The 26436-nt window shown below is 39.2% G+C and overlaps 1 protein-coding gene across 4 annotated transcripts in view; it reads left to right on the top strand.

Moving 5' to 3' along the window:
• focad (focadhesin) overlaps positions 1–26121 on the top strand; it is a 69501-nt gene extending 43380 nt beyond the window's left edge. For 2 of the 4 annotated variants that reach the window (XM_056744111.1, XM_056744117.1), the window contains exons 20-44: positions 642–830; positions 937–1058; positions 2995–3087; positions 3618–3706; positions 6720–6761; positions 6884–6992; positions 7119–7235; positions 12173–12411; positions 15122–15211; positions 17332–17482; positions 17623–17742; positions 17912–18034; positions 18401–18478; positions 20714–20785; positions 20865–20967; positions 21073–21153; positions 21781–21909; positions 22702–22817; positions 22996–23256; positions 23412–23501; positions 23681–23858; positions 23999–24096; positions 24271–24522; positions 24965–25040; positions 25229–26121. In XM_056744111.1, the coding sequence (XP_056600089.1) occupies positions 642–830; positions 937–1058; positions 2995–3087; positions 3618–3706; positions 6720–6761; positions 6884–6992; positions 7119–7235; positions 12173–12411; positions 15122–15211; positions 17332–17482; positions 17623–17742; positions 17912–18034; positions 18401–18478; positions 20714–20785; positions 20865–20967; positions 21073–21153; positions 21781–21909; positions 22702–22817; positions 22996–23256; positions 23412–23501; positions 23681–23858; positions 23999–24096; positions 24271–24522; positions 24965–25040; positions 25229–25302 (3092 nt within the window). In that variant the 3' untranslated portion in view covers positions 25303–26121. The remainder of the gene's footprint in view (positions 1–641; positions 831–936; positions 1059–2994; positions 3088–3617; positions 3707–6719; positions 6762–6883; positions 6993–7118; positions 7236–12172; positions 12412–15121; positions 15212–17331; positions 17483–17622; positions 17743–17911; positions 18035–18400; positions 18479–20713; positions 20786–20864; positions 20968–21072; positions 21154–21780; positions 21910–22701; positions 22818–22995; positions 23257–23411; positions 23502–23680; positions 23859–23998; positions 24097–24270; positions 24523–24964; positions 25041–25228) is intronic. The other 2 variants (XM_056744123.1, XM_056744133.1) reach the window with 2 other exon arrangements.
• The last annotated feature ends 315 nt before the right edge of the window (positions 26122–26436 follow it).

Here is a 26436-nt window from a genome sequence, read left to right as displayed (position 1 = left end):
ACCTCCCTCTCACTGCACTGTATAAAAAACAACTTAAAAAGGTAAGTTAAAAAGCCTCATAACATTTTTTTAGTTAATTCAAATTAGCTTTATGAGTCAATTAAACTTGAATTATATTACACTGACTTAAAAACACTAGATTTTTTAAGTCGGTTCAATATAATTAAGTTAAATTGACTCATAAAGCTTATTTGATATGACACAAAACTGTCGTAATATCAAGCATTAGAATGTGCATGGATCAGCACTTTTCACCAGAAACAGTGGACAACCCTTCTTTTTTATCTAAGGGTTTTATGTTTATTAATTTTGAGGTTACATAAGCATCTAGCTGTAAAAGGCTAATCAATATTTCACAAAGCATGTAACACAACGTGTCAATCTTGTCACTGTTACCGTTATTTTATTATACCATATCACCACATTGACTGAATTGTGGAAAAACAGTTTTTGTTTTAAATCATGAGGCCCCAATGTCAAAATATGAAGAAACACAGCACAACAAAGATTAGGTAGAATTCATAATTAAAAGACCTTTGCTGCTTTTGATATTATGTGACCCATGTATGTAGATAATGAGCTTATATGCTGTTTAACCTTTCACAAAAACCTTTTTACCCAAGAATTTTATTTTCATGCAGCTCTTGAGACCTTCCTAACAGCTTTGGCGAGGCAGGAGATGAACCAAATGCCCCGTGGAGTGTACCATTCAGCTCTGAGTGGGGGAACTCTGCGCTCTGACCAGGGAAAAACTGTAGCTGGAATTCCTTTATTCATGTTGAAAACGTACGAAAAGAATAAGCAACCAGGCTTGAAGCCTGGCTTAGCAGGTACCTTTAAAACAGTCAAAAATATTTGTTGCTTTTTATTTTTACATTTACTGCGATTTAGTTTTTGCACTAGTCAAAGTAAATCTGTGTGATTGCTCTGCTTTAGCTGGGCTTCTGTTCAGTTACGACCTTCCTGTTCAGAGTGACAAAGATGGACGACCAATCACACGCTTCCTTGTCAGCAGAGGGCGAAGCTATCAACAGATGTTAGCCACACTTATTCATGAGGTAATTTCCAGTTTATATTTAGTTTTTTGTGTAAATGTCATGGAACCATGTCTGGGTCATAATTCAATCCAAAAGATTCTTGACTTTCATAACACCATGTCCACACCGACAAGACAAAACACATCAGAAACGCATTAGAACCCATTATAATTTCAAATTTTGTCTTCACTGGATACGTTGTGACACGACAAACCCATTAAAAACAAGCAGGTTGCGTCGGGCCTGTCGTGTCCGGTGTAGACACAGTGCAAGGATCCCAAAAACATGCATTTCTTACTTATTTTTATACTTATTTTGAAAAAATAATATGATTTTTTTTTTTTAGGGCACGAGCACTGACCCTGATAAACATGTGTATGTACAATCTACATATGAAACTTGTTCTTGGGCAAATTGCTTCCTTCAGTTTAAGACTCTGAACACCACTAATCTAGATAAATGACTGGATTGCTAATGAAGTCATTGAAGCTACCGCACTGCCATGTTGGTATGCCCAAACGTTTAATTAAATTAAAAGGGAGTTATCACATATTAATCAAAAAACAGTAACCTACCAGTCCCCGTTTTTATATCTTAAGTCTCACAGTACATTCTTACAACGCAAATGTCTTAAGCATGTAAATGGTAAATTATGTAAGTCGGGAATGTTCACGTCTTATTAGATATAGAGTGAGGTACACTCATTTTCCTTACTATAGCTTACATATCAGATCTGAAGACAAACTAGACACCTCAACATGACAAATGTGCTCATTCAGAAATCTAAATATAGGCTGTTTGTGTTCTTTAAGTCATGACACTTTATTTCTAAACATTTTCACATGTGCCATTACAACAGTGTGCAATACACCCACCTTGTATTGATTTCTATACGTCGCTATTCTGCCAAAAATAAACCTTAACATTGGAAAAAGAGCTGAAGTAACAATTAATTTAAACACACATGTGAACTAAAAACTTATCGTGCGGCTAATAGGCTGAAAAACTGGTTATTTTAGATCGTCATTTTGACTGTAAGTCTATGGCGCTCTATGTCAGTTGGGCTACCAAGATGGTGGCGTGATCACTTCCAGTGGCTATACCTCCTGGCGTTGATTTAGCATTCTTGGCGTAATCCAGTCATGTATACAGAGCAGTGGTCTATTGCGTTTTAATTCGAAAACAGAATTTTCGTTCTCAAAACACTCTTCATCCATACAAGCGCTTTCAAGCATTTTCCAAATGCTGCCGATCTACACTGAAATGTCTGAAAATGCTTACAACCATGTACTGCACATGAGTAAATCCTAAAACATATCAGCATTTGTCATTTCTGTCAGATGTTTATTCACTTTCTGTCGCGGAAATGTGGAGCAACATACAGTTTTTTTAAATAGACGTGTAATGAGGTAACTTAGAGATGTTGCTGCCGGTAACACAAGACTATAAAGCTGCGAAAGTGAAACTTGACTCATGCTCCACTGTCAAACAATAACCGCTTACTCCTAAAATACAATCTAAAGTATGCATGAACAGACATGTATGGTATCAAACAGGAGAGCAGACGAAACAACGCATCGTCGTTTTTAAACCCCTCCGTTTTTCTCACACTACAATGCGAAAAAAGTGTTTTCAAATGTATCCACTTTTGAGTGTGTTTTTTGAAAAGCTTGTCTCAGTGTGGACTAAAGGCCAAAAGGGAGAGAAAAAGATGCATATTCAAACAAGAAACGTATTAGTGTGGACGGGGTCTTAGTTTTCCATTTTACTCTGATTAGATTCACAATTCATAACAAAATATGTTTTTATTAAAACCATAATAAATTAAGGTATACAATGTAAAGTGTTTTCTTCGCATTGTAGTAATAAGAAAAATATTTTTGGTCTCAAAGTTATGATCTCCACATCTGTTCCTGTATGCTTTCTGTCAATCTTTCTTTTGTTCTTTTTCTCTCAGGTGAACATCCAGCCATCTGAATGGCATCGCTCTCTGCTCCTGCCTCAAGCCTGGCGTGGCTTCATGAGCCGCACATATCATGCACTCATCCAGGTGAACTTTTATACATCCAACAATATACAGTTTGTTGTGCCATAAACCCTGTGGTAAGGTTCTGACAGCACATGGTCAATTAAATCAGCATGACAAAAGAAAGTAACTTTCCAAAGACCGTTCTCCAGCAATACAACAGCGATGAGAATATTTGAAGAGTTTGGTTCGAAACGAGAATTTTCTTTATGATGTTATCATGTTTTTATCGTGTTTTATTGTGTTAGTGAACTATATTTGTTGAATTATAATGGCTTAAATTAAAACAAACCAACCGCAGTTTGATTGATATTAATTGGAATGCACAATAAAGAAACATGATTTTTGAATTTTTTTACAAACAGAGTTATTTCATTTTGGAATCAAACTCTTCATTTAGTGTTTTGATACATTTCAACACACAATTACACAAAAAATATACTATATACACACTTTGAATCACGATTTACACATATTACCAATACAAACTTAAATAAGGTGAACTTTTGTATGAAAATAGACTTATTATCAATAGATTTTATTTTATTTATTAGGGCCGGAAGGCAGAGCTGGCAATGTTACAGACTCATGGTAAAGAGAATCCAGAGGAGCTACAATACAAACAACATTGGGCCTGGCTCTGGTAATATTCACACATAAAGACAGACCTACAGACTTTCTTTTCCTCAAACTATGAGAATCATATTTGTAATTAATAATATACTAACTTTGGCGACTCTGCTAGGAGACCGTCGGGAACGTTCAGTTCAAATTAATTTTTACATTGTTGCAAAGCACCATAATAACCTATTTTAGCAGTGGAGACTATAGCAGTTTACAGTATAAAATAAAAATAAATAACAGTATATGCAAACAGGAAAATTATATAAATTATATTATTTTTCAAAAATGTATTAATGAAATAAAAAAATGTTATCAAAGGAACATTCCACTTTTTCCACTCATTTTACAACTCCACAGGAGTTAATAAGTTGAGTTTTACAGTTTTGTAATGTATTCTGCATAGCACTTTAAGCAAAGCTTAGCATAGATCCTTCAATCCAATTAGACCAGTAGCATCGCCTTCAAAGATGTCCAAAGAGATTTGATATTTTTAGTAACTTGACTCTTCTGTATTTATATCGTGCGATTTTCTAGGCCGATTTGATTAGGAACTATACTCCTATTCCGGCGTAATAATCAAGGAAGTTGGCTGCCATAACATGGCGGCAGCAGTAGCAGTGTTATCATGCAGCGCCTGAGATTAGTCCCAAGCTAGGTAACTTGTATATGTTGACTGAAGTTATGACCGATTTTTTGTTCTGCGTAGGACCTACGCCGTATCCTCTACGCCGTAGCCTACGTGTCGGATTTCATTTATACTTTTACGTCATTGTCCATGTCGAAAAGGCAATGACCACTAGGCGTCAGTGACCACTAGGCGTTAGTGAACATGAGCGCGTTGGTTGTGTAACAAAGACAAGATCCGAAGAATAAGCAACTCGTTTGAGAAGCATTAGCATTGATCGCGGCAAGTAAACAGTCACTTTTGTTGAAGATTTAAGGTATTTAATACAGAATCACAAATATTTTACATGGATAATTCATTCGGAAATGGGTTTGAGTAAACATGACTCTATCGCAGATTTTTTTTTACCTGAGGGAGGGGTTCAAGCAGACCAATCCTAGCGCTTGCGTTGCACGTAGGGTCCGCTTTGAGTTGATGCGTTGTTACATTTTTGGAGAGGTGCGTGTCGCTACCCGATCCGTCCCGGAAACAAGTTTTGTTCCGCGTGAAAGTGCGTCTATTTCCGGCCGAAACAATTAACGGCAGTTTAAAAAAAAAGTACTTTGACACAACTCGCTCCATACCGGAAATATTTTTTTTATAAACTCTTTATTGAAAATTACTGTATCATCAATGCATACAGTATTGATATACAATGCCTAAAGGTCAATGCCATTTTCATCAATCAGCAATTTAAGTATATGAATAGATGAGTGAGTGATTGAGCTGTGACTTATGATGTGTTCAGACCAAGCGCGAATGAATCGCGCTATTCGCGCGTAGTTGGACGCTTGAACAGTTTAGTTTACTCGCTTCATTGTGCATCATGCGCGGTACAAATTGTGTTTTCGGGACGGATCGGGTAGCGACAGTGAGCGTCAGGCTACGGCGTAGGGCACGTGCCTCTGCGTATGTTACGTCAGCAAACTTTCTTGAATATTACGATGCAATGGGCGTATAGTTCCTAATCAAACCGGCCTAGAAAATCGCAACTTTTCATTTTATTTTATTTTCTTAGAACATGATATAACTACAGAAGAGTCAAATTTTAACTAGAAAAAAAATCTAAACTCTTTGGTCATTTTTGAACGCGATGCCACTGGTCTGATTGGATTCAATGATCTATGCTAAAGTTCCAGACCCGGAGATCGGCAGAATACATTCCAAAACGGTGAAACTCAATTTATTAACTCTTGGGGAGTTGGAAAATGAGCATATTTCCCAAAAAAGTGGAATGTTCTTTTAAGATACATGGTGGGGGAACAGGGGGGAATTGACTTCATACATCAATTAAAAATGTGATCTAGCTTTTTTTTGTAGAATCTCAATTTAATGTTTTTACACTGACATTTATATTCTTTTAAATATGGTGTCAAAATATATTTTGATGCCAGTGTATATAAATTTGACATAAAGTGGCTTATTTTTGTATATTTAGTTGTTTAAATAAACAAAAGCTTAGTGCTATACTGTACAATGGTTTGCAGAAAGCGGTTACAGATGTCAGCCCCCTTTCAATAGCTTTTCATTGTCACAAACAAATGGGTGCACATCACCATTACACCATTTTATATAATCATTCAAAATAAATCTTGTACCGTCTATAGACTGTTATTGTTCGTACTGTTCAAGTGGTCTCTCCTCTTATTATGCCCTATCACATAACTGTGCCGTCTCCTAGAAGACTATAACTCAATCCTCATGAGGCCATTTTGACCTCCTGTCAGCCATTGATTGATGTGCAAGCAGGTTCAGATGGTAGCCAATAGCCAGAACTCTGCTCCACATGGCATCATGGGTTCTAGTTGTATTCCGCCGTCTTTGTGTAATACAGCTGTTCTCCCTCTTGTTCTTGGGGCAGTCCATGTGTTATCACATGGCCAAAAGCTTGCTGGGATGATTAGTAAAAGAACATTGGGGTTTTAGGATTACAGGATTATGCCCAAATGTAAATGTCCAATGTTGTCAGAAGTGTTTATGACCTCAAACACCCTTGGGGAAAATGTTTGAGAATCGAGACTCTGAGAATGACAGCAAGCATACACTATTGTAGGACTCCCCAAAAGTCAAATTTTGTGTGAAATCAAATTATCCATATTTTCCCTGCTTTGGAGAAAGGCTGACAATTTGTACAAAGGTTATATTGTTTTGTTACATTTTTCAAACATTGCAATTTTGTTTCAGGTTTTTTTCCCCCCAAAAAAGATAACTCAGACAGATCTCAAATTACTGTATGTAGTAACTGTGTGAGTTTTCCCAGGATTTTAAATCATTGCCTGAGGAGAGGAAAAGGTCTCCTTTTCAGTCTCAAGATCCTTTTTAACCTCTCTCATACTTTGTCTCTCTCTAATATTCTGACTTTTCTCAGGGTCAGAGACCAGCTGACTGATGTGGTCAAGTCTGCTACCAAGTGAGCAACTTACTATAAATATATTTTCATTGTGTTCGCTGTTCATCACAGTATGGAACATTTCTTAATGAATTAATGAACACACAAACTAATTCACAAAGATTAACATTATATTTCTACAGAGATAGTCCTGTTGTTCAGGGTAATTCCATCCTGGCACTGAGTGGCCTGGCTGTTGTCTTAACCAGATATGAGAGCAACCTACCTACACAATCTGAAAGTGGGTTTGAGGTGAGGAATCTATGTTCCTTGATCTAAGGTTTATGATCTTGTGACAGAGCCATTGTGAAGTCTTGTTTTCTGATCCTTTTTTTTTTAGAATACCTTAATTTTTAGTAATAACTTTCCATTCCTTAGGTGGGCCCAGACATCCTTCCCACAACTCATTGGCTGTCGATGGTTATTGACACACTACTAAGCATTGTTAGCAGTAACAGTAACTCTAAAGGACAGATCTTCCCCTGGTTCATTCATGTGAGTTCTAACTCCCCTAAACCATGTGTACTGTATATATCAGTTTATGCTGTTGTGTAACATACAGTTTACTGTTCATATATTGTTGCAGTGTAAACCATTAAAATATTAAAGTAAAACACTGTATAACATTCTTATTGTAACTTGTGTTAATCTCATTACAGTTCTTTGTGACTTGTATTTGCTATGCCATATTATTTTATTGCATGTTTAAAGGGACAGTTCAACCAAAGATAAAAATTCTGTCATGAATTACTCACCCTCTATTTTTCCAAATCAGTATACATTTCTTTGTTTGGTTGAACAGAGAAAGATATTTGGACGAATGCTTGTAGCCAAACAGTTCTTGGACCCCAATGTCTACCATAGTAGGAAAAATGACAATGGCTGCAAAAGTGCCACAGAACTGTGTGCTGTTCACCGTTCTTCAGAAAATCTTTCTATTGGGTTTAACACAACATAAAAAAATTAGGTATAAACATGTTTTTCCCCAAGTATTCTTCCAAATATATGTATACAGATTTAGAACAACTCGTGGGTGATTAAAGGGTGATCCTGTCCAGAAACATTTTTTGTAATGTTGGTTGGAAATCGTCTTGGTTACGGATGTAACCTCAGTTCCCTGATGGAGGGAACAAACGTTGTGTCGAACCGACAGATGGGGTTCGCCCTTGAGAACCTATCGCTTCGACTGGTTTTGAAACAGGCCAATGAAATTGGCCAATGCAATTTCCATGCCGGACTCCGCCCCCCCGATATCCGGGTATAATTCATTCGGTGCTGCAGTACTTCACTTTTAGTTCTGTGGAGCCTGAGAGCCTCTCATGACTGCTGTAGCGGTCGGCACGTGTTTGAGGCAAGAAGGACACAACGACTCGTTCCCTCCATCAGGGAACTGAGGTTACATCCGTAACCAAGACGTTCTCTCTCTGTCAGTCTCTCGATGTTGTGTCGAACCGACAGATGGGGTTCCTATTAAAACTTGCTACAACGCTGTGCCGTATTACAATCTCAGCGAAACGACAGTGACAGGACTGACACGTGAGCACTTTGAGAAATTTGTAATCTTCAAGTGGATAGGTGGACAGAGGGTCCCGGAGTTTTTAGAAAAGGTGGGAAGCCTCTACCTTCGGTCCTCACGGGTGGCGGCATTAGTTTCTCTAACAGCAAGAAGCTGTTGCGGTGCCGCAAGGCCACTGGGAAAGTGCACTCCTCAAATGGAACGCACTACAGAGACCACTTTCTACCCTCGGGAGGAGTTCTAGTGTAGACACCCTCATTGTCTCACCGTCAGGGGAGAGCTCATGGGAGAAAATATGTGGACTGAGGTAGTTTGCGGCGAGGTGGAGGTCCACCTGTGGAGGTTATGGGTTACCAAGGTGGGAACCAAACATGAGGATACATCGGACGGACGTGCCCGAGTGGGGGAGTTACAACGTCCGGTAGCATGAGAGCTATGTTTGGATAACTCAAAAGGTACCCGGCCTAATGGGCAGGGCTGCTCTGTCCAGCCCGCCTGCAGGAGGTGCTTGCTTAGTGATCGATGGACCCACCCATTGAAAGGCTGCCGGTTCTACACGTTCTGCCATGCAAGACGCGGGCTGACACCGGTTCAATGCAGAGGTTGTAAAACTTCTTTAGAAACATAAGACATCTGTAGATGTCTGCCAGAGAGGCGCCCTGCACCATTGCCCACGAGGAGGCTACACCCCGGGTGGAGTAAGCTCTCACTGACAGTGGGCACGGGCGATTCTGAGACTGGTACGCCGTCGTGACTGCCTCCACAATCCAGTGCGCTACTCTCTGTTTGGAGACAGCCCTCCCCTTCTGCTAGCCTGCATAACAGACAAAGAGCTTATCAGAGCTCCTGAAGCGCTGCGTGTGGTCCAAGTAGAGTCGCAGTGCGCTTACTGGACACAACACGGATGGGGTTGGGTCTTCCTCCCCAGTGGGGAGCGCCTGCAAGTTCACCACCTGGTTCCGAAAAGAAGTGGTGGGAACTTTGGGCATGTAGCTTTTTACAATTTTCATCATCATTTGCTGATCATTTGCCGTAGCCACCGTGACGGTGTGGGAAGCTCGAGCCAGGTGCCCATGGACCGTGATAGGGGGACTAGGGGTACGATCTGCTTCATCTCCCCCGTGGGAGGTGGTTTGATGGCCAGCAGTGCGGATCCCCCGCTGTGGGGAGGCCCCCGGGGAGGAGATCGGCTTTGCTGTTCCTGCCTGGCGAAGCAGCTCAATGCACCGTCGATTTGAGGGTGATGAGAACTGATGAGTATACTCGACATCGCGTTTCGCCTTGACGCAACGTCGGTTTGCCGAACACCGTCTCGAAGAGGGTGAGAGCGGCTGTAAGAAACACACAGGGAGATCTGAAACTCTTTTTGTAAGAATGTGGGCGCTAGGCCCCCGGAAGGACCTAGATGATGTTGAGACGGGGCAGGAACCGTCCCTGATCGACCAGCCAGCAATGTCATGGCTGGGATCGGCCACGATGGTGGTAATCTCCCTGGTGTCTTTCCGTCAGGACCGTTTCTGTTTCTGCGACGGCTGCTGATAGGGTGGAGGTTTCCTCTTTGGCGTCATCTTCCGGGGGGCCGTCTGGTGGGGGGTCAGTGGGTCAGTCTTACCCTTGGAGAGCTCTTTCAACGCGTTGGCCTGGTTGACCTGCAGGATGGCCATGGCGTGGAGAGAGGAGGCAGCTTGACCCGCAGCATTATAAGCTTTCGACACCAGAGATGCCGAAGTCCTACATGCCCGGGACAGGAGTCTAGGTCGACCTCGCCATCTGGTGGAACAGGTGCACGTTCCACCTGGGGCACGTCAACGTAGCTTTTAGCTGCCCCAAACCAGACGAACCGAAAAGGGGGCGTTCCAGGTCTTTCTCAGATTGTCATGCAAGAATGGAACCGGGGCTGGGTCTCGTACCGCGCTCAGACCCCAAGTACCATGTGTCCAACCGCGAGCATTGGGGGAAAGGCAGTGCAGTGCACTGCAACCCAATGCTCACGGCGGCCTGGGATAACATGGCTAACATCTCGAAATCAGCTTCCTCCTGAGCTCGTCCTCCCTTGGGAGGGAACTGCAAGGCAAGACAAGGCAATCCGGATACGTGACTGAGGATCCAGGCGGAAGGGAGCCGCCTTCTTGGGTACGATCAGATGAGTGTGACGGGATGTTGAGCGATCCGCGAGCGCTTGGCTGACGGATTGACGCTCACAGAAGTCCCCTTAATCACCCTCGCTGCTCGCACTAGCGGACGGCAGGGCCTTGGCTACTGTCGTCACTGCCCGGGAAGCTATCGAGGTGGTGGCTGGTTCTCTGAAGAAGAATGCCACCCGTGACCGCAATGTCTGAATGACCATCCGCTCGCAGTGCGGCAAGATGTGTCCACAAATGCAGCCTCAGCGTGCTGGACGCCCAGACACTTGAGGTAGACATCGCAAAAGAACGACAGAAAGGGAACTTTTCACATCCAGATAGCAATCAAGAGGTATAGTCTTCACATTTACATTTATGCATTTGGCAGACACTTTTATCCAAAGCGATTTACATTGCATTATCCTATACATTTATACATAGATATGTGCAATCCCCTTGGATCGATCCCACAACATTGTGTTGGTAACGCAATGCCCTTACCACTGAGCTACAGGAAAGTTGATTGCATTTGTCTTAATATAGTTAACAGTTTTAACACCAATGTTCATTTCCTCATGCAGTTCTGGTGACATCTGCTTTGTTGCTAGACTTTCCTTGTGCAAGAAACAGTGCGTCCACTTTTCTTCTTGCGTTCGCTCCTGGATTTGTTTAACGACACTGTGATGTTTTCAAATATTACTGTCCATGCAGTACCTGACAAAAACTAACAGTAACGTGGTGTTGCTTATGTCCGTCGACTCATCCAGCTGTATAGTGAAATATGGGCTTGACTTTTCTTGTGCAACGAGTTGGCATTTAATGTCATCGCTCATGTCAACAATTCTTCTAGCCACGGTGTCATCGGAAAGTTTCACTGACCGATTTTTGGTTGCAGCTGCGTCACCCATGAACTCTCGACACATATCCACAGCACTTGGCAAAATATGTTCCTCAGCGATTGCAAAGGCTTTCTTAATATGAGCAACACGAGCAGACACCATATAGCTAGATTTCAATGTGACTTTTGATTGTGTTGTTAACAATAATATGACTTTTTATTGAGCCTGAAAAGCGTATTTTTTCCCTTAGAAAATATTATTTTGGCTTCTCAGCACAGCCCGGGTGTGCAGTGTTCAAATGTCTCTGTAGCTTTGATGGTTTTAGCGCCTCGTTTGACAAAATTTCTTCACATTCATTACACTGTGCCTTCGGCTTAGTCTTAGTACCTGCCCTTATAAAACCATATTAAATGTATTCTGTGTCATATTTTCTCACCACACACTTCAACGCTTTTGCTTGCAAAGGACTGTCTCCAATATCTGGTTTTCTTTTCAGTTAAATATCCATTTTACAGTAACATAATTTACTGTAACGTAATTAATATTTGAATGTTGCAACACAAATCATGTCACAACGTCAGATTGAGCTAACACGTTTAGATTTTTAGATCTTGATTCAACTTTAGTGTTTCTTAAACATGTAAATTCATGAGACTTATTAAATCTTTAAAAAATAACAAAATGTGTCAATTTAAAAATAAATACAAATTAATTTGGCGGTAGTCTACCACTGCCTATACGGGCCACCAGATGGCGCTCCGAGGCCCACCGGTTGAGAATCTCTGGCATGCAGGGTGGGATTATAATTCAATGCCAGCAGGCTAAATTTAACACCTTTCCAAATCAACCACCCCACCTTCAAATGGCAGAATTTTTATTTTTGGGTGAACTATCCCTTTAATCCCTTTGTTTAAGTACTAACGTGATACAAATTTGTGTCCCGCACACTGTTAGCGCTCATATTCGGGGGAGAACACGGCTAGTGTGATCGCCCGATCATGTGCCGCTTTGGGCCTGGCATTGCTGGTGCCCGTGCTGGTGATGTCACGCAGGGAGAGTGTGCCTGCTGTACTGAGCACTCTGGCGGCGGGGCTCCCTGGCTCGCCCACTGCAGATGAATCTCAGGCGGTTCAGTTCCACAGCGGGCTGGCTTTGGGCATGTTTCTAGCTTGCCTGCAAAATGAAAAAGTCAGGTGAGATATTCTCATAACAATATAATCGTTTGACTTATTGTTGCAGCTGGAACTTGCACTGCATATCAATCCAAGTTGGATGTTGGTTATTGTGTTTGACATCACCAAGCTACTATATGAATATTTCTCAGATGACTGTGTAAAGAAACAACACGCAGGTGCAGAATTATCAGCTGGGAGGATCAATTACTGTGTTTTGCAAACCTATTCCTGCCAACATTTGCTTAACATGTTTAATCATTGCCTCATTGATTCAATTTATATGTTCTGAAGTAAATGTTAACGGTTAATTGTAGGCATTTACAAGCTTCCGAGTTAAAAAAAAAAACATTGGAGTGGCGTTCAGTTCTGAAGAACTAAAAAGTACTAAATAGTAAATTCTGACATATGGGTTGAACAGAATCCAAGAATTTAAAAAACAGGACTCTTCACTGAAATAACAGAGATAAAAACATAACATTTTGAGAGACCACTTGTATATTTAATTTTTTTTTATTCATTGTAGTTTCTACTGTATCAACATCACAGAGTGCTTATAGACAGATTCAGAGCAACAACATTAACTGAGCAAGAGCATGTTTGTGGACTGCCCTTAACTTCCGGTACACATTAGAGTGCCTGCAGATTATTTCTGAAAACAAGCAGAAGAGACCGAGAAGAACCGTTACTTGGCTAAATTGTCTCTCCAATATTTTGTATTTAGACTTCGACACCAAGCTCAACAGCGAGATATCAATGTCCCATACGGTTTCTTTAAAGAGCACTGTAATACATCTCCATAAAAGGGAAGGAAGGAGGCGGGAACTGGCAAACATTTAAACATTTTATAACAGAAATAATAACAGCCGGCGGCCCCTCACGGACGACCGCCGGCGAACAAAACATAAATACAAAACACAAGAACATAAATATAAACTTAACATAAGTTCGAGCCCGGTCCTCTCTCCTCGACGGTCCGGTCGCTCATTCCTTTTATATGCTCCCTATCTCCTACGAGATTCGAATCACGGTCTCGCCCCGCCTACTCTACTAAAAGCACATTCCCCGCGATCCCATTTTTTCAACCTTTAGTTAGTGTGTAATGTTGCTGTTAGAGCATAAATAAAACCTGCAAAATGATCAAGCTCAAAGTTCAGTGCCAAGTGAGATATTGTCTTTAACAGAATTCGCTTTTCAAGGACTACAGAGAATGGCTGGACTGGACTACAGCCCTCCACTTCCCGGGTACATGATGTCACCATTCCGAGGGCTTTTAATAACCTCCACCCACAGGAATATTTCAGAAAGGGCTGAGCTCTCTTAGAGAAGTGGAAGAGCCGCTGGAGTAGTGTTCGATTATCAGAGATCTTAGACATTTGACTGAGCTACGCGCTAAACAACTTTCACTTTCAGCACAGTCCTACACCTGGTAATAAGAATTCCGCTACACACATTCTAAGATAACCAACAGTCAAATAACAGCTTCCATGACTTTTACATTGGCTGTGAAAGCTGTGCTGTGCAATACACGGATATTGTGTGTGTGTGCGCATACCTCTTAAACACGTCTATGAAACATCCATTGAAGTCCTGCTTGCAAATGTCTCCTGGTCAATCTGCTTGTTTTACTATCCAACTCTGGTCCAATATAAAAAGCAAAACTAACGCTTCTGTTATTAGTGTTAATTAATATAACCTATCTGACGCCATTCAGTCCGGTGTAATTAACCTCATCATAGTAGGAAATCAATTTACGATCTCTAACAAAGATTACGGTTGCTCATGCACTTATAGACCTCCGTTACACTTCGATCAATCCGCATGTTTTTAACTGATAAAATGAAGTTGACGCCATTGTAACTGTTTATTGCTATAAGCCAAAGTTTATGAATACACATGCACTGAGAGGGGCACTGACCAATCACAACAGCATGAGAAGCCAATCACGAAAGACCTGGTCAGCTTTACCAATCAGAGCGTTTCGGAAGGAGGTACTTTATATAGACCGGGAGAAATCCAGTCGTTTTGTTAGAGAGGGACAGTGATGAATATGTGAAACATGAAGCTTTTTTTTATTTGAAAAATGAACATCCATTGTTAAACACCAAAAAAAAAACATAGCCAAAGACTGGGTCCTTTAAATGCGACAAAACTACAGGACTCATTCTAAAAATTGTATACAACAATATTAAACAGACCATTTATTTAATTAAACTGGCCTTAAAAGTTAAGATAAAACGTCCAAACGGGGCCTCACAATTCTCTCCCGACATAAATATAATTCTCTGCGAATTAATGCAGCTTCCTCTTCTATGGGTTCCTGAATAAACGGACATGCCATTTTAAGTTCTGTGTGACTAAATAGAGCTAAATAGAGAGGTTCGACTAAATTCGAAAAGGGGGCGGAGATTTTAACAAACCCTGGGTTTGTGGAATAAAACCTGCTCCCGACCAGGTTAGGTTCACGGAGTATGTTACTCTGGTTACTCACTCTGAGTATAAGATACCTCGATTTCTGAAATGGGCTTGACTTACTCCGCGGTCGCGGGTTTGACATACATCGCGTTCTGAAACCAAAAACCCTGTGTATTCCGTTTTCTGGGGTTGATTTACTCTGAGTTTGCACTTACCCTGCTTTCTGAAACGGGCCCCAGGCCCGCACGTCTTATATAAAGGTCTATTGCTAACTGTTTTCTTTTAATGTTTTCATGTATATCCACTTTTATTTCAGTGATATATCTGGGCGGTCAGTAACAGAGCTGTTGATGGAGCATTTTCAACTGTTGGAAGCTTGCTGCTTCAAAACACATTTGGAATACAAGTTAGTCTGTCATGTCTTAATGTAATTGCTTAAGCTAATTGATGATTTGTGATAACCAGGGCAGTGTCTGAAATGGCAAACTGACCAAGGTTGTGTTAATACATAACAACTTTTTTTTAAAAGGAAGTGATCTGAAATTGACCCAATGAAGATATATTTTAAAACCATTTGTAAATATTTCAAATATTCTAATTATTGTCTCTGTGTCTCTGGGCAAAGAGAACATTTCTTTGTATTATTCAATGTTTATTGTGATTAAACCACTTTCAACAAGTTGGTATGATTTATTAGGGTCTTATGCTCACAGCAACCCGTTTTGGTGCATGTCTCTTTAACTGATATTGACTTACAGCGAACCCCACCTCCCTTCTGTCCGGCGTGTCAACACAACACAAGTGTAGTACTGCCATGGCAATGGTTTAGCTAAATGATATTTCCCGAATACCTCTACGGTTAGTTTCGTCTTAAACTTCTCAAATCGTTCGTCCAGAGACAAAAAAATCAGTCACAGCAAACAGCGCATCCTAATGTGCTTACTTTCTGTGTGTGTGATTACCTTAAATCCAGGGTATCCACTGCAGATCTCAGCGGAATTATATGGATTGTGGCGCTTGTCATTGACAGGTTATAACGTTACATACACAACGTCTGAGCTAGATGGCTGTGACAGATTTTTCAGTCGAAGCACGAATGATTTGAGATGTTTAAAACGAAACTAACCCCAGTGTTCACCCCTGTTCATTAGCAAAACAAACAGCTTGCCGCAGCTAAACATATTAACACACATAATGTATTAACATTCATACAGCTACACCCCATGTGTCCATCTGCACTTATATACAGTAAGTTTACCACTGGCTTTCCCTTCGTAATCATATGCTAACGTTATCCTCCTATATTTACGTCAATTCAGACTGTTGATAAATATTAATTATATCGGCAGTTTTGTCTCGTTCAGTCGGTCTTGATCCCTCTTGAGGAATAACTTTGAAGCTAATCCTGCTTGTACTGTCCCAGGTTGAAAAGCAATCCGGCTTGAAGTGATTCGATCAAACAAGCAGGTTTTTACGTAGGGCTTCTGATGGATTTCCACTAAAAATAAAATAAATCCGCTACTGTCTCTTCCCAGGTTAAGACTCTGTGCATCGACTACATTGCATGTTATCCACAAACTTTAGCCATGACGTACACTGCTGTCGCCAAAAATGGTGAAGCGTGGTGGGTGGAACTATGTAGATTAAGGGGCGGTAACATTATAATAAAATCCGCTTTGGACGTCATAATTTGAGCGAAATCTGAACGGCTCGATTTCTCACATCCATGCAGGGAAAGGCACACCAAAACAAACTTACTGGGTTCTTATTTTTCAAGTTTTCTGGGTTGTTAGATGCACCGGGGACCTAACTTCAGCACTTAAACAAAGAAAAAGTGGGGTTTTCCATGCTTTCACTGTGACATGAATCAAACAAAACTACTGTATAACACTGTCTTTCTGCAAAAATGTATTCAACATTTAATTGTCAGCAAGGATCTCTTTGTAATAATTCAAGATTTTGTACAATGTGACCTTTCTTATTTCGGATTTCAGTGTATTTGAAGCGTACTATATATTAAAGGGACCGTTCATCCCAAAATTAAAATGTTTTATAATTTACTCAACCTCAGATTGTTCCAAATCTATATGAATTTCAATGTTCTGCTAAACACAAAGAGAGATGTCAAACAGATCTCATCCCCCATTGACTCCCATAGTATTTATTTTCCCTACTATGGCACTCAATGGGGGTGAGATCTGTTTGGTTACAAGCATTCTTCCCAATATCCGTCTCTGTGTTCATCAGAGCAAAGAAATGTATACAAGTTTTGAACAACTTGCGGGTGAGTAAATAATGACAGAATTTAAATTTGGGGAAACTATCCCTTTAAAGGTCCCATTATCCGCGATCCCATTTTTCAACATCCCAAAAAACTTAATCACAGCCTCAAAAATAGCAAAAGACTCGCTCCTTTAAGTTGGTGATGTTCGTCATCTCCAGCATTAAATTAATATGTTGCATCCGATCTGTAACTGATAAAATTGTATGTTGTACCAAAAAGTTGTATCTTTCTCTGTGTCATAGCGCTGGTTGCGTGTTAGGTGTTGGGTTGGTCCTGAGTTCACTCAGCAGCAGCAGTCAATCTGAACATGATCGTTGCTGTGTGTCTCTTAAATTGGACAGACTCCTTCAGACCTTTCACGACAGCAGCAGTATGAGCCGCGTGCAACAAGAGGTCAGTCCCATAACTTATTTGCCTTAACTGCCAATGGCAAGCGAATTGACTAATAATAAAAAAAATCGGCCATGCATCTGCGTTTAGTTTTGGTGGCATTCACTTTTATTCATCCAAGCATTACTTGTGTGTTTTGTCAGGTTTTGGCCTTTTCTGTGGGGTGTGTTGGAGTATCAGCATTTAGCTCAGGAATTATTGAGGCCAGTAAGGCAGAGGAAACCATGAACATACTTCGCTCTCTGGCAGAGGAAAGTCAACAGGTGAGAGCTGAGATGCTCTCATATAAACTACCAGAAGAATAATGCATAAAGGCTGAACTTTATATTTAGAATGGTCTTCTTTGATTAAGCGGGTCTTGCACTTCTAGTTTGGCTTTGCGATGGAAAAGGAATTCATACTAATACACTTAATATTTTGTGTCCTGTTTAGACACCAGGCTTTGCCTTGGCATTGGGGCTGATGGTTAATGGTCTCTCTTCTTGTGGTCATGGTAAAGCTGTTGACATCCAACCTCGTCTGTTAGCGGCCTGGACCAAAATACTACTGGCAGAAGTAATGTGTAGTTAAAAGAATAACACACTTTTCCCACAACAGTAAAATATTTTATACCTCAACATGAAATTGTATTGATCTAAACATATTCATTATTGTTATTAAATGCACACTTTAAAAATGTCACTCTATCCACAATCATGACACTTTTGTTATAAGCCTGTGAAACAAAAAGGGTCAAGGAACTGACACCGTTTATTTCTCTTGCAGTGGATTATAGTAAATGAAGGGCTGTTTATCAGGGTTGTTTTTGCCTGATATTTTAAATTAATTACCTACGTTTTGCTTTATAATGTCCAGACATCCACACAACATCTCACCTTGAGAAAGAAGCTATACAGTAAACTAAATTTTTATCTCTCTTAGGGATGTCCCACAATGCAGAGGCTATCTGCCCTCAATGGGCTGGTTGCTTTGGTTGGATCTGAGGCGGCTCTAATTCAGGTAATTTAACATGTGAAGCAGGGGTTTGAAAATTTTATTGAACAAATAATAGATTTGTTTCCAAAACGCTTAGTTTACGTGAACCCAACAATCAACAATACTTCTGCAGTGTTTATTGAAATTAATTTATTTTAATTTTAACATTTGCTTTAAAATTTGTAAAATCGAAAGTTGTATCTGTTAACATTTTGTTAATGCACAGTGAACTGTCATGAACGAACAACAGAGAGCGAATTAGTCTCTATCACTCACTCTAGAGCGCCACCAGCAGCTCAAATATGCACTTTTCAAACGGCTGTAACTTTTGAACCCATTGATCCACTGTAATTCTACTCGGCACATGTCATGCACTCCACACGCTCATGGCATTCCACATGTTACATTAAGACTCCGCCCATTACAGTAGCGGCCATCTTGAAAAGTACAGTATTGCGTTTTATCAGTTCTAGTCCTAGAAATTGTCACCAATTGTCGTCTTTGGGCTGTACAGACCTGACACAAAATAATTTTGGCGTTCTCGTATTGAACTATACTGAGTAACATTTTGCAAACTACTATGCAAAATGGTCTTCTTGAGTTCATTCCCACCTATGCCTCTGTTTCTCAAATACATAGTATTTGTTTTATTTCTGCTCTAAAACAGCATATTTCAACATCTTCTCTACTTGCAGATCTCACACATGTCCTCAGGAACTATGACACTTTGTACAAGCTCCATGGCGTGGTTTGCTGAACCGCATGCCTGGTGTATCAGAGGTTGTGGGGGGTCGAATCTCTCCTAGTGCATTTGTTGTACTTGTAAATGAAGTCACCAATTTGATCTCAGTCTCACCTATTTGTTTCCCATGCTCATGCTATTTTGTCCTGCTGTGGCTCTGTGCTTCTACGGGACCCGACAGTAACTGAGTGTGCGGTCTAATGGCGCATCACGATGGGCCGGTGGCCTCGAGTCTTTGAGGTTGTGGGTTCAAATCCAGTGTGGAGCGTGTTGAGTGTTTTTGTGTAGGGTCTGCATTTCATTCTTGCCTGTTCTTCCTGAACTGGCTGTTTCTCACATGCGTTCCGTTTTTTTACGTTTATGCCATTTTCCGCTCTCTTGGCTCTGCGGTGCGCTTTCGGGGGCTTGGCCCCGTGGTGCTGGTTGTAGCTCTTGTTCTAATTATTAAGCTAATAATTTTATTAGTGATTGAAAAAAGATTACTCAAAAACTCTGAAATATACCTTTGCATCCTTTGTACATGTCTGTAAATATTGCACATTAGTAGAGCAATACATCTTTGCAGTACGTACCTATCTTATTTTTATAAGAAACGTAAGACTGCTTTCTCATTAACTAGCCTACAAATATAACATAATGTTGAAGTGCCTTAATGTATGTCAGTTAAATGCCAGTTTCTTATAGACAATGCGCTTTTTTCACCCCACATCTGTGCCAGGATATTTTTTTGTGGCAGATTACACTCTCCCATGCCCACCCACTTTCCTGACACTTATACACACACACACACACATATACAGCTGAATGCTGTCTCGCCTTTTTAAATGCAAATGTCACCGTATTTGAAAGGTGGCCAGGAAGAGTCGCCATAGTAACGGTGGGACTTGACCGCAGTCTGGAAGGATTTTCTCTCGAATTGGAGCCTTGTGAATATCTCGGATTACTCTGCCTCCCCTCAGATGAAAAGATCTGTGTAAATGCGTCTTTAAGCAACTTAATGTCACCGAATAAACACTTTAAACACATTTTAGAGTATTTAAAAACCTACATCATAAGATTTATTCTTGTGATTACGCCTGAGTTAAAATCTTGAATGTAGTTCATTTAGCTTGTGCCTTTTTTGCTTAAAAAACAACTTGATTAAATCTCATCAACCTAGAGCTGCTTGTACACTTGAATAGAAATCTTACACTCTGTGTAGTTTAAATAAAGTTTAACTCCAGGAGATTGCAAATGTAGACTGTAATATGACAGTTAAAAAAGTAATATTGCTGGGCAGTTTAAATAAACATGAGGTCAATCTAAGTCCATACTCAATTCGTTTTGGTATTTAGTCAAGTAATTGGTTTGCAACTTGAATTTGTACGGTAGAGTTTAAGCAATATGTTAAAAAGGACATATGAAAAATACAAATGTGTAGTTTTGTCTTTATTTACTGACCCTTTGGATAAGTGTCTGTAAATTGTATAAAAGCAAATGTTTTTGAGCTTCAGAAAGTCTGTTCTCACCCTCATTAGGGGAAGTGCGAATCAGAGCAGTCTTCACAACAGCGGAGCAGACTGAACGAGGTTATCCGAGCTATCACACAGGTAAGTGAGGCAATGTAAACATGTAATAACCAATAATAAAACAAAACTTTGATTAATGTCAAGTTATCAATTATACTAGATCATCACCTTCTCTGGAACGATTGGTCTGCAGTCAAATGGGGCCTGTCTGCTCGGACACCTGCATCTGGCAAACATGTGCAGCGGCCACAGTCGAATCGCAGGTGAAACTACAGTATACTTATTTTTTGAATAATAATATTATTATTAGTGATATATTGTAATGACATAAAAATAATTTATTAAAACATTTTTCATGCTCCTTACAGTTCCTCAGGAATTTGGATATCTTACAGAGAAAAGTGTCATCCGGGCATGTGTCGACTTTATCATTGAAGCAGGGAGGAAAGGTTCATTTAATTTTGTGATTACCTCGTCGGGTTCTTTACCTTCCAGCATTCCTGTGAATATTAATTACATTTTAATTAGTACTTTTATGTCAGGTCTATCGAAATAATGGTATATAGGTTTTTAATGAGAAAACATTTTTGTCAGTGATGTTCTTTTATTTTTAGGGGTGCAGGGAGTTACTGATACAATTTAAATATAATTTAATAATTATACGTTTTCATTATATTCTAACTTGTTATTGGCCAAAATACAAAGAAACGTGTTAAAAGAAAAAAAATCGAGAGCCTATCCTAGTGTACAGGTTTACACTGTTTTACAGCTTTTCTTTTGAATATAACATTGAAATGCAAAAAATTACCCAATGATTGTTTTATTTATTTATAAAAAAAATCTTATCTTTTTATTTACTGAAGTTGAGATAACTTTTAATTTTCTCAAATCAAATAGATTGGACATTAAATTAAGTTTAGTTGACTACAGCTTAATTACAGTGTATGTGTGCCTGTTATAGTTTAAATGCACAGCCACAATTCACAACTATTATTCATAGTCTATAGCATTATCAAATGTATTTTAAATCTGTTGAGATTGTTTTAAGATCATTCTAACGTCCAGATTCTGTCCAGGGCCAGAGTTTAATCCTCCACATTTCGTAAAGACAGCGATGGCAGCATTAGCCACTGTTGGTGCAAATGTCCAGTTTCCTCCAATCAACTGGAATGCAGTTCTCTCCCCACTAATGAGACTCAGTTTTGGTGAGTTAATTATTATTATTTTAATGATTTTTTAAATGTTATAAAAAAAAGTTGTATTATATTGATCTTGTCACTTTAAGCTGGGTGTGATAGTTATCTGTGTTCATCGCTTCATCATATGTTTAAATGCAAGCTGTGTTCAAGTTATGAAGTAAGGAAACATCTTCAAAATGCATATTTTACTGCTGTAGTTTCATTAGCTTAAATGTATCAACATTTTTTCCAACCACCTCAGCAGCTCACGCTTTTGTGTCCGATGATCATCAGTCATACCCAACACATTATGGTCTTTGTATGATTAAACTTGTTTATGATGAAAATGATATTTGTGCCAAATGATGTGCCACATGAATTTCAATTTAAGTGGATGTAAAAAAATTAACTGATGCTTTTGAATGAATAATGAAGATTTATTTATTTATTTAAGTCAATATGCATTTGACCTCTGAGACAATACAACAGTAATAAAATATTTAAGGAACACAGTTTGATTAGTTTGACCTTCTTATATAAATAATAATTGCATTCAGCTGCTTTCCAGACAGTTGTAAAACATTTCAAAACATGTAGTACTTAAGTGTTAAATCTAATAATCACTATGACAATATTCAGGGGAATAATCGACTACAATTTTTGTCATAATTTTGCAGTCCTAGTTTCAGTGCCTGAGCATGATTAAGTCACTGTAACACATAGCTTTTTGGTTTACTGCTGTACTCGACAAGTGAAGAGGGTATTAGTACAATGAAAGTTGTTCATTTTCTCAATTTTGGTCGAATGTTCCTTCTGCAGGTGAAGAGGTCCAACATCATTGTTTGGAGTTAGCCAGCATTCAGGCCCAGACCTCCCAAAGTGCTTCAATTTTCCTCAGCATTTGGATTGTGCCACCCCTTGTTCATAGCCTGAGTGTATGGTATTCTTTTTCCATGTTAAATATGTTAAAACACGAAAATGAATAATTTTGACACTCCGAGCTAGCCCTCTGAAGACATAAGCCTACTTTTTTTGTAAACATTAAGTTAGTTAGTGATGATACTATTTATTAGGAAACAAAATGAGTAATATTTTATACACTTTGTATCATAGCTCCGCACAAGAGCTTATCTCTACGAGTGTTTGTGCTGCTGGATGAAACATGTAGCTGAAGAAAAACTGCAAGTGTATTTGGACTGCCTGGCAGTCCAGCAGTTTGAGGCAGACACACGTCCCCACCGGATGCCCCTCTGCCTCTCCATCCTGCGTGGCCTGTCCAAAGCTTTGGCTGTTCCCAACCCTCCTCAGAGCTGCTGGAGCAGCCTGTGCTCCACTACCGAAAAGATCTACAACCAATTACCTGATAAAATACAGGTATATCCTTATATATCCTAATATTAGTTATATTGTGTAAGGAGCAATTATATAACCTAAACTGGGAACATTAAGCAAAATTTGTTGTTGTACCATATTTTTCAGTCATAATACTACCAAAAAATATTTTGAGTGTGTCGTTTTTGTGTGTGCAGGCTGGGGAAGGGGACCTGTATGAAGAAATATGTTTGTGTCTATTTGAACTAAGTGACACAGAGATCGACCGCCTTGTCAACGTAACTGAGGTATATCCATTTTAGTGACATTATACTTTTCTCATGTTAAATCATGATATTTGTACATTTATAAAACAGATTAAAATACATATATATTTGATCGTACTGTATATGTAATCATGTAAACCAAATGCACGACACAAAACCAGCCCTTTAGTTTCTTTCCTGTCCTTGGACCCCCTCTACAGGCTAATTTGGAAAAAACAACTTTCATCCTGTCCTACTTGACTTCTAAAGGGAGAGTCCCTCTCCTTGGCCTTAATGATGTCATCAGTACCATTCTTCAAGTGGGGAATAAAGAACGAATCAGCTGGCTTCTTCTGCAGGCCCTCCACCAGTCACGCTTTGCCTCGAGTGCCAATACAGGTAGCCAATTATACTAAAAATACAATAATGTGGAAGTTAGTGCATATTTTGGTGCTAAGAGTTGCTATCTATTTAAAATGATGTACCCCTTTCTAGATAATAATGTTGTTTCAGAAGTTAACGTTTTGTTTATTTTTCAGGTGTCTCTAAGAGAATGGAGTGGCTGTTAGAGCTAATGGGCCATATCAGAAATGTTGCATATGGATCTCCCTCCGTGAAATGTGTCAATGTTATAGAGGTTTGTGATTTTTAGAGTTAGCTGCACTCAGTGCTATCCGGTAAGTTATATTGTTTACCATACTGTAGGTCTAAAGATATACAACAAAATATATTTATTGGTAAAAACACATCAGCATAAGCAGGGAGCAAAAATTCTCTTCATCATACAATAATAATACCTTTTTGTTTGCAGGGCACAGATTTTCTGCTGAATGTGTTTGCTGCAGCAGTGGTGTCTTGGGCTGACCATTGTGCACCTCTTCTTGTTGGAATCAGAGCCCAGTGGTTTCCCTGGCGACAGTCCTCTCAGAAATTAGGACTGGTCAGTGATCTCTTTGTCAGCCCTGCCTCCACTGAGCTGTCAGTGGCATCATGCTTAATTGGAATTCCATCCAGTATTAAGAAACTACTTGCCAAAGAGCCGTGGAAGTCTCAATTACAGAAAGTATGTATTGTCTTATGGTGTTTACAGTTAAAGACATTCATTTATTTACATTATGATTATGTTCTAAGGAAAGTTTGTTGAATCTGAATTTCTGAGTAAGATTCTTTAACTATATATTCTTACTGCATGTTATTTTACTTATGTTTTTGACAACCCTTATGACTTGTGGACTTTATTAAAACGCTACCATACCTTTGTGTGAGGAATAAACCAAGTCACTATTTACAAAAATCTTTTCCTCATTTGTTTTGTCACAAGTTTCATTCACATAAATATAGATGACCATGAGTGAGGATAAAGAAATGCCTTGTTCTGTCCTGCAGTAAAATACTTGAAAGTGTGATATGATTGCTTAGGTTTGCTATTACTTGTCTCAACAAGCAGCAGGATTTCATGATGGGTTAAGAACGTTTAACATGTTGCATAATGTTTTTTCTTGCAGTTCATTGACTGGCTCTTCAGTATCATCGAACATCCTGGGAAGGGCTTCTCCAAGACTGCCATCTGCATAGCCAAAGGTGAGATACTTAAGTTGTTGATTGTCAAAATGTATTATGCTTAATGTTTTTCTCATAATGGTTAAAGAAGAATGTTGATTTCACAACGAGATAATTGGAAGTAGGGAATTGTAAAACAATTTGCAAATGCAAAAATTTTGACTACAGTAAAACATCTGGTTTGACTGATTTGTTTTCATCTCTATTAGCTTCATTGATGGCTCTGAGAACCACTCCTGAGTTCAAGAAGAAGGTTGTGTGGACCAGGGCTTATGGCTGGTGATTTTCATGATCCATTCATTGATATCTATTTTTTGCATACAAAATATCTTGCTTAATTGTCTATTTGAAGAAGAAAGTAAAAAAATGGTTAAATTAGTTAAACAATTGTATTGTTAGACTGTCTGGTACACACCATGACAAGGATGTATAAACTCGGATGTTTACTCACTGTACTTGAAAGTTTCAAATCCAAATTATTAATTTTTATTTGCATCCTTTAAGTATTCACAAAACCTTTTAGCAGACCATTTCCCACTTTTGTGCACATTTTCATGTCCAAGCAAGAATATGAAATAAAAAATATATCTGTGGTATGTTTAAAAAAGATCTCTGTGCTTTGATTTTTTATAAAAGAAGTACAAATACATGTCTTCTAATTGCTGGGTATGTGTAACATTAGTAACTAAATCACTAAAAAAATATTGTTGTCAGTTGTAGCAGCAGTTTTATTTCAGTGTTTGGCATAGTTCGCATCAGGAAACACTGACATGTGACGATAATCTTGTTGTTCTTGTTTATGAACAATAACACAATGATTTGTAATTCTGATGGCACTGATTTTCCTTGACATAAATATAAAACTAATATAAATAAGCTAATGATTTAATATATTTATTTTGGACATTGTGAACAAGGAATTTGAAAGCAATCTATGGTGTGCTGCTGTTTGTTTAAATTGTTTTGAGAGATGCACTTACTAATTTGCTAAATTTAAGGATGATTCAACATACTGTACTAAAGTACGTTCGCCAACTGATGAACTGAGAAAAGAACCAACTGATGTGTATCAAATTTATTGTAATAAAATACTATAAAAATAGTGTTATTGTCTATTAAAAACCTTACCTATAGCATAATTATGATTTTATTATCATCATGTTAAGAAGATAAAATCTTATCAAATAAACTCCTTTTTTTTTGGCAATGACTTCTTTTATTATGAAACTATTATAGATGCTGTAGTCACCCAGTTATCTGATTTTTTACCATTCAATTTCCTGAAAATTTGAGCTTCCTCTCACAGTCTTCAGTTTTCCAGACTTTCTCTTGTCTATGATAAACTCCACAGCGCTGATTCATAGCAGGGCACTGGAGCTCTCCCTCCACACAGCAGGCCTTATATTGAAGATCCTCT

The sequence above is a fragment of the Triplophysa dalaica genome, chromosome 1 (assembly GCF_015846415.1).
Source record: "Triplophysa dalaica isolate WHDGS20190420 chromosome 1, ASM1584641v1, whole genome shotgun sequence".
In the NCBI taxonomy this organism is placed as follows: Eukaryota; Metazoa; Chordata; class Actinopteri; order Cypriniformes; family Nemacheilidae; genus Triplophysa; species Triplophysa dalaica.
Note: the sequence above shows the minus strand (reverse complement) of the source record. Positions and strands in the feature narration are given on the sequence as shown.